Source organism: Pelobates fuscus, chromosome 13 (genome assembly GCF_036172605.1).
Source record: "Pelobates fuscus isolate aPelFus1 chromosome 13, aPelFus1.pri, whole genome shotgun sequence".
Taxonomy (NCBI): domain Eukaryota; kingdom Metazoa; phylum Chordata; class Amphibia; order Anura; family Pelobatidae; genus Pelobates; species Pelobates fuscus.
In genome coordinates, this window is record NC_086329.1 from 20,697,715 (window position 1) to 20,706,652 (window position 8,938).

At 39.1% G+C, this 8,938-nt stretch overlaps 1 protein-coding gene across 1 annotated transcript; it reads left to right on the forward strand.

The window, feature by feature from the left end:
* The first annotated feature begins 292 nt into the window (after positions 1–292).
* Positions 293–8,736, forward strand: IFT43 (intraflagellar transport 43). The gene is made up of 9 exons (XM_063439668.1): positions 293–356; positions 1,732–1,818; positions 2,707–2,765; positions 4,752–4,784; positions 4,986–5,035; positions 6,584–6,656; positions 7,710–7,785; positions 8,399–8,461; positions 8,549–8,736. The coding sequence occupies exons 1-9, from the start codon at positions 312–314 to the stop codon at positions 8,669–8,671; spliced, it is 609 nt and encodes a 202-aa protein (XP_063295738.1). The 5' UTR covers positions 293–311; the 3' UTR covers positions 8,672–8,736.
* The last annotated feature ends 202 nt before the right edge of the window (positions 8,737–8,938 follow it).

Here is an 8,938-nt window from a genome sequence, read left to right on the forward strand (position 1 = left end):
CACCTTGTGCCTGTAAAGGTGTGGGTGCCTGGGTTGTTCCTAATTGATTTCCTAAAATAAATGCTACAAACAGCAGGGGAGACTTTGACCCCCAGTAGCCAATATATGGCATAGAATACTGTATACATCAGGGGGTACACAGGCTCCCACATGGCACTGGCTGTATACCCTGAATGATGACTGCAGCTCTAACATGCTGGAACGGTTCACATGAGTTCCTCCCTGTGTGGGCGGGACTTGCTGCATCGTCCTACTTCCGGTGAGGGCGGTGCCTGTTGCTATGGCAGCAGTAAGTGTAGTGAAGCACCAAGATGGACGATGTCCTGGATCTGGGGGAGAATCAGACCCGGAGATCGGTGAGACTAAACTCCAAACCTTCTACCAAGTCCTCTATGGGAATTATTATTATTATTATAATGTATTATATATATAATATCCAGCATGGTGCACTGTATGTCACTACCAGAGAGCTATACATTATTACCATATTATTATTATTATTATATAGAGCAGGCTAATATACTGTAATACTGTATAATAAACGGAGTCAGTATGTTATACATTATTATTATATTGTATTTTATATATAATATCCAGCATGGTGCACTGTATGTCTAGATAATAACACTACCAGAGAGCTATACATTATTATTATTATTATTATTATTATATAGAGCAGGCTAATATACTGTATAATAAACTGAGTCAGTATGTTATACATTATTATTATATTGTATTTTATATATAATATCCAGCATGGTGCACTGTATGTCTAGATAATAACACTACCAGAGAGTTATACATTATTATTATTATAATGTATTTAATATAACACCCAGCATGGTGCACTGTATGTCTAGAGCATGGGTCCTCAAACTCCGGCCCCCCAGATGTTGCTGAATTACAACTTCCATGATTCTTTGCATTACATAGATAGCCAGAGAATCATGGGAGTTGTAGTTCAGCAACATCTGGGGGGCCGGAGTTAGCTACCAGAGTGTTCTTCTACATTATTATATATATAGCAAAGTACTACCTGCAACACAGACTTCAATATGTGGCTACGCAGACCATACTTCGCACTGTGCGTTCTGACACCTTTCTATCATGGCCAACATTACGTTTTGTTTTTACCAATTTGAGCTACAGTAGCTCTTCTGTGTGATCGAACTCCACGGCTAGCCTTTGCTCCCCATGTGCATCAATGTGCCTTGGGCACCCACGACCCTGACTCTGGTTTACCAGTTTTCCTTCCGTGCATCAATTTTCTGAGGTACAAACCACTGCATACCGGGAACATCCCACAAGACTTGCCATTTTGGAGATGTTCTTACCAAGTTCTTTAGCCATCACTATATGGCCATTGTCAAAGTCACTCAGATCTTTTCCCTTGCCCATTTTTCCTGATTCCAACACATGAAATTCAAGAACTGACTGTTGACTTGCTGCCTGATATATCCCACCCATTGACAAATGTCATCATAACAATAAAATCAATGTTATTCACTTCACCTGTCAGTGGTTTTAATGTTGTGACTGATCAGTGTATAACATTACTGGTCTATTGTACTATTTTGTAATACTTTATTATAATATATTTTATTGCCAGCCTGTTATAACATAAGAAACAAAGTGTGTTAGAGAATTACAATGAAGCTTAGATTGTTGTGATGAATCTTTTTTTTCAGTTTCTAAACTATTTGCTTATTTATTTATTTTTTTGCCCCTTAGGGGATAAGGATGGGACGTCGAGCACGACATTCTCAAGACACCCAGCAAGATGAAGAAAATACTTCTCGTTCTCAGTCTGGAAAAGAGGTACACAGTTTTTGAGTAGTGTGATTAAAGAGAGCAAGTGGTGAAATGTAAAAAGATTCAAGACACATGTATGAATCCTCAACATTGTAAATGTAAATGGGTTTTCTAGATTTATTTTTTTTAGCTTAGGAAGCAGGTATCGTGTGGAATCAAAGGTTGAGATTATGCTGCATGGTTCATAATGTCACATTGAAATTATGCTGCAGAGTTAACAATCATTGACAACTGTCATAATGCAATAACCTTACTTACTTCATCCACATGCAGCATGGGGGGTGATGCCATACCTACCACATCTAAGCATGTATCCAGCAAACCATAACCAGAATGTAATGCCAGCATGTAACTTTCTCTTCAACCTGTTATACTAAAAAATGTTCAATGCCTAGCAATACCCTTAATATTAAATAAGCCATGCAGCTCAAGGAATGCCGTTGGGGTACCTGGAGCCAGTTTGTAATTATTACCTGCCCTGCAAAAATAAATAAATTTAAAACAAACAAAAAAAAAAACAATAATTGAGAGCTGGTGTGTTCCAGGTTGTACTATCCCTGGTGAGCAGGTGTGTTTTGTGAAGTGCAGATGTACTCTAAAGCAAGTGTGCCATAGGGAGAACAAGCACAGTGAGCAGGCGTGCACGGATACAGAGTAGAAGGCATGCTTCAGGTAGAGAGTAGAAAAGGGAGCATGCTTGCTGCAGGGAGAGCAAGCATGGGTAACAGAGATGGCAAGCATGGTGGGCAGGTTTGCCTAAGGGTAAGCAAGCAGCGAGAGCATTTAAAGTTTACATGGTGGGCAGGTGTGATGTAACAAACCCGCCTGGAAAATATTTAAACCGTTCCCTTTCTGTTTAATTTACTACGTCATTTACATTACTTTTTGTTCCAGGGGCCCCCTAAACCTCTACGGCAGGGAGGATGGGCTGATGTCTCTTCTGGGCCTTTAAAGTGAGTAACGGTGTGATTTCACCTACAGAAATCAGATAACCGGAATGTCGATAATATTTCACTTTCTCACTCCATATTTAACTCGGGGAGAGCCCACTGTTTCAAACCTTGGGTTCTGCTAATGGATTTGTTTGCTTTAAGAAGACTAACTAAGTTGTCAAAATAATTGGTATCCGCATGTGTATCCTAACACTAACCACTGTTATATTCAAATTATATCACCAAGGAAAATATATATATATGTATGTATGTATGTATTTTTTTATCTTCATTTTCCTATGTACGTGGGCAGCTTTCAAGTTGTCAAACAAATCAGTCACAGCTGCATCAAGACTCTATATTTAAATCAGTCTTGAGTTATATCATACTTAGATGTGTGTCGATTTGCCTTGTTGTTTGTCTGCTTTGAGATAAATAAGACTAAAGTGAGATTTCAAAGTAAATTACAAATTCTCTGAGTCAGCTATACCAGTTCAGCTGCTAAGGCTTTTCATTTGAAACTCACTTTGAATTCCTGTTTTAGTAAATAACCCTGAGATTCCTTTTTTTTTCTATTTTCTCACCTAAATAGCAGCTGTCATGTGAAACTGAAGTGGTGTCAGTAATAAAATGTTAAGAATTTGTACCTGCAAAATAGTTTTACATCTTATGTCTCCATGTAGATTCCCAGTTGTTCAAACAATGGGTTCCTTGTTCCACTTGTAAGACAAGTAGTTTCTGATATGTTGACATATTTCCCACCGTATTCCTATAAAGAAGGATCCCTAAACCTCATTCCCTTCTTCTTCTTCTTCTTCTTCTCCACTATGGAAGAGCAACGTGTTTAGTTTTCTTCCAAAATGAGAAAGTTCCAAAGTTGTTTTGATGTCCACGAACTGAAAGCCCCAAAACCACTCTCCCTGCCTCCGTGAGGATTGTAATATTCGTGCTGGTTTTATGACTTAGTTCTCATGTTGTTATGAAGGACCACTAGTACATATATTTACAGTGGTCTACTGTAGCAGTTTGTTCTTTGAGTCAAGGTAAGGAATTTGAAGCACCTACAGTGTTCGGAGGTCAGCCAGTATGGAAGAATGACGATTGGTTGTCTGGCACATGTAAAAGTGTTTTTGTGGTCTGGTCATAACTAATGATGTTATCTATAATGTCTTTCGTGATTCAGTAGATACAGTGTTGGTGAGGGGTGTTATGGAAAATTGGGTTTGAGAAGTAACCAGACTAAGATCTGTAAGGAAAGTAATATATCGTCAATGATACCATTAATCGCAAATAGTGATCCTTTATTCAATCAGAAGCAAAGGTGACGGTCTTTTCACCAAGTGTATCTTTTTGTCAACCGATTTAACACAATTTACAATAAATACACACACACACACAATAGTAATACAAATAGGTAAGGAATAAGATAATTTGTTAATTAGGGCAAAGTATATGAGTTACAAAAAAATAAACAGAAACAAATTATTATTGTGGGTAAGAGTTAGAAACAGAGTGACGTTTCTTAATCAGTCCTTCGCTGTAACTTAATCTCCTGATCCACAACTAATCTGCTGTGAAGTCATCTTAAAGGGACACTACAAGCACTACAGCTTACTGATGATCCAGGATTCCTATGTAAGTCAAGCTTGACAATGATCCATAGTGGTTAAAACGTTGTGATTTACATTTCGTATGATTTTGTCATAAATGGTAAGACGTAAACTGGTTTTGCAAAGTAATATCTGTATGTCAAACTAGAGCACAAAGCCAGCACACCGCACCCTTTCCCCGTGGCAACTGCCTGATTGTGGCTCTACATCATTTATGTATCTCAGACCTACCCGGACACTAAGCATCCTTATTGCATATTGTAATATAGCCGGATATTGCACAGGCTGTAACCAGCCCTCAACCAATCCTGATGTGACTTACGTCTTAGCTTTGCAGACGAATTACCTGCGTGTTATATTGCTGTACTGACACATGTTATTACGTCTCCTCTTGCAGGTCTGGGAAACGAGGAGCTGATGATGTAGAAGAGTAAGTGTCAACAAAGGGCTAATGATTAAGTCTGTCAAAGTTCCACCCATAATTAACCACGGTACTACAGACTGTACAAACACACAGATGGGAGATCCTGTTTGTAAAATAACTGTATAACTGATAATAAGCTCCAGATGTTGGCTTTGTGTACATTACACCGTTATATACATGGCAATGAGGTTCCTATTCTCTCCACAGTAGCCGACTGAAGCAGAAATCTCTGGATGATGAGTCTGATGAAGGAGGAGGTGAGGATCCTCTTAACAAGCAGTAACCGTATAGAATGCAGTGTGTGAGGACAGCATATAATAGCAGAACTGCAGTAGTGACATGATGGGTCTGTATAGGTTAATCAGAAAAGGCTGCTATACAAGATTGAGGTTTAGTGTCAGCATAGGATTATATATACGAGTACATGAAAATTAAAGCAGTGGGCTGCAAGAAAAATAGACTCAGGATGTGTAGGATTTGTAGTGTTTCCAAATAAATGTCTACAAACCTGCTGTGTAAGACAGAAGTCTAAAAAGCAATATCAGAATTGCACAGAAGAGGGAGCTAAAGGGCAAGATATAGCTGTACTGGTAAGGTACCGTTCCAACAGGTTTTTTGTTCTGTAGAACATTTAGGATTATATCAGCTTTTTTATGGCGTTTGTGCCAACTATAACATGACTCACAATTTAGACCACTAGTAAACATTACCTCCTACTGGTAAATCGGATGGAGTACCTGGAACAGAGTGCTCTGTGTATGTAAAGCATACATACTTCTACTACAAAACACCACACACATACATTAATGCTCAACAACCTGTGGTCACACACTGTTACTCCACATTAATTCGTCCTTGTACCCACACACATTAATGCAACGTGCAAACTCAACCCTGTGTTTACAAAAAAGTGATTGATACTCCACACTAATACATCCCTGTATTGACACCTTAATACTCCACACAAATACAGCCTTATATTTACATCCCTGTATTCGCACATACTTATATTTCACATGTACACACAGGTTAATGGCTTTATAATTCACCAGTACCGATGTCAGAAAAGGATGGTCATAGCTTTATAATTGGATAGCAGTGATTTCAGAACCAGATAGTAATAGCCTTATAATTAGAAAGTAGTGATGTCAGAATTAGACTGTAATAGCCTTATTAGACAATAGTGATGTCAGAACTAGACTAATAGCCTTATAATTAGACAGCAGTGATGTCAGAACTAGACTGTAATAGCCCGTTAATTAGACAGTAGTGATGTCAGAACTAGACTGTAATAGCCTTGTAATTAGACAGTAGTGATGTCAGAACTAGACTGTAATAGCCTTGTAATTAGACAGTAGTGATGTCAGAACTAGACTAATAGCCTTATAATTAGACCGCCGTGATGTCAGAACTAGACTGTAATAGCCTTGTAATTAGACCGCAGTGATGTCAGAACTAGACTGTAATAGCCTTGTAATTAGACCGCAGTGATGTCAGAACTAGACTGTAATAGCCTTGTAATTAGACCGCAGTGATGTCAGAACTAGACTGTAATAGCCTTGTAATTAGACCGCAGTGATGTCAGAACTAGACTGTAATAGCCTTGTAATTAGACCGCAGTGATGTCAGAACTAGACTGTAATAGCCTTGTAATTAGACCGCAGTGATATCAGAACTAGACTGTAATAGCCTTGTAATTAGACAGCAGTGATGATGTCTTAGCTAAGTGCATTATAATTCTCTGGTCTCTGTAGAGTAAAAGTAGACAGTAGACATGCAATGCATGTATTTTCTCTCCTCCTCAGATATCCCAGTAATTCCAGACCTGGAGGAAATGCAGGAAGAGGATTTAGCTCTACAAGTTGCTGCACCTCCCAGGTACCAAAACTGATCTCTATTTCTGCAGAGAAAGCTCATCCTCCAGACCCAGCTTTCAACTGCACTCTTCTTTCACACCCATCACTCACAAACCGCAAACCCACAAAAATTGCTCTTAAAGGGGCTTTGTCGCTGTTTGGGGTCTCTGTACAATTTTTTAAAGACCCGATGGTGACATCACCAATGGGGAGGGGAAGGTAGGTTTTACTTACCTTAACCTTCAGTCAAGGGCACCCTCATTCTCTTCATTTTGGTGCTCTTCAGCTCCTGGTGCTTCAGCTGCCAGGAGCCGACGTCAGAGCTGTTCTCTCACGCATGTGTGAGAGTACATCATTGAGGTCTATGGAAAATCCTGCGAGACCACGGGATCTATCCATAGAAAAAGCTCTTTTTCCCTAGAACCATCACTGGTGACAGCTGGGTTGGAATGACAAGCTTGACAAAAGGTAACTTCTCCTTTTCAAGCTTAGGAAAAATACTGAGACCAAGTAGTCCCTACTCTGTCTTTGTATATCTTTTGACCTGGTGCGTATTTCAGTGAAATTCCAACACAACAAATGTGAGTATTTCATAAAGATTCTGTCTCTATGAAATACCCATTACAGGGGGGGGGGGGGGGGGGAGGGGCAGAGAGTGCTGCTTTTACTTTTACCACTGTACCGTTTTGCCCCATGTTCTCTTTTCTCTTCCTGTTACTTTGTTTCCTTCTGCCTCTATTTCTACATTCTACAAACCTATTTCTTCCTGGCATTTTGCCAGTTACTTTCCGATCAAACATTCCTTTTTCTGACCTCTTTTTTTATATCTCCTGCACTCCTTTTCTGCCTCCCTGTCCCACTTTCTCACTCTGTCTTTCACTCTTCCCCCCTTTCTTTTTACTCTTCCTCTAACCTCACGCTTTGCATAAAGGCCACGCTGTTTATATTGCTTCTTGCATAATGTAGTTCATTCCTTCCAACTGCGCGGTTTCATCTCATCACGACCAAATCAGTTCCCTTTCTGTCTAGTATACTGAAAGTGTGGTCTTTCTATCCAGTAATCTTTCTCTGTTAGTGTGCAGGTCAATAGAGTGATGACCTATATCGACTTGGACAAGGATCTCATGAGACATGCAGCCTTTCAGACGCTGGTGAGCCCTGAACCCTCCTCATTACCTATTACACTGTCTCTTGGAACCCTGAACTATCCACTATCTCCATCAGGTTTTTACTCAAATAATGAACTGCTTCCAAATATAGAATGTAGTGACTAGCAAACAAACAAGAATATCATATTAACTTCATCAAAACAGAGGACATCCCATGATGGTAATGAATTAATTTTACATTTCTCCAGAAGGGGTTCAAATACATAAGTTTAACAGTATCAATTATACATAACATAGATGGTAATCTAATTGTCTTTTTCCCAAATTGTGTTGAGCAATAAAAATGGCAAACAATTTGCATCCCCCCTTGGTATAATATTTAGTACTCTTCCATCACTGTAGGCTCCGTAAACTCTCAATAGGAAATTGAAAGTGAATTTGGAATTTTAGACAATATATGCTAAAATTAACTGGTTGAATTGGAGATCTTTTTTTTTTCTTCAAATTAAGTTATTTTGGTCTAAAATGTAAAGTATATTTTTTTTAAATTGTTGACAATTCACCCTTTAGTGTATACCTCAAATCTTCAATTCACCCTTTAGTGTATACCTCAAATCTTAATGTATTTCCTCTAACCTACTTTTGTCTTATCTAGGATGGAGATATTGATCTAAAACTGCTGACTAAAGTGCTCTCTCCAGAACCAGAAGTGAGAGAGGTAAGTAGTATATGTACCAGGAATACGTAAGTGGAATGGGTCACATGACCTACTTTAAGTCACATGACCTGTCTGCTATAATTGTAGGATGATGCACTCTGGGATCGGGACTTACTCTACACTGAGGTGTCATCAGAGCTGGTCACTGAGTGGGATGTAGGAAAAGCTGAAAAAGAAGACACCACAAGGAACAGCCCATTGGTCACCTGACATGGAGCCTGATCTCTGACCTTTGTGAATATATTAATATGTACAGATCAAATAAACTGTTTTTTTTTTCTTACTTTGGCATCTATTACGCTTCCTGTTGGTGCTTGCCTGCCTTTCTAACTATTCAGGACTATGTGTGCTCCTGCATTATATTGCCTGGTAGTACATTATCAGCCTAAGGCCATCCTAAGTCGGTTTCAGTTGCATTGACAGGTAGCATGTGGCACTGTAGGCACAAACACAGCTGCTTCCAGGTGTTTATTCACT

Bases quoted from the DNA above. Each gene is read 5' to 3' on its own strand.
- IFT43 (XM_063439668.1), top strand. From the start codon at position 312: ATGGACGATGTCCTGGATCTGGGGGAGAATCAGACCCGGAGATCG. The intron at 6,657-7,709 runs GTACCAAAACTG...TTTCTCTGTTAG, and splicing joins CAAGTTGCTGCACCTCCCAG to TGTGCAGGTCAATAGAGTGA. The intron at 7,786-8,398 runs GTGAGCCCTGAA...TGTCTTATCTAG, and splicing joins ATGCAGCCTTTCAGACGCTG to GATGGAGATATTGATCTAAA.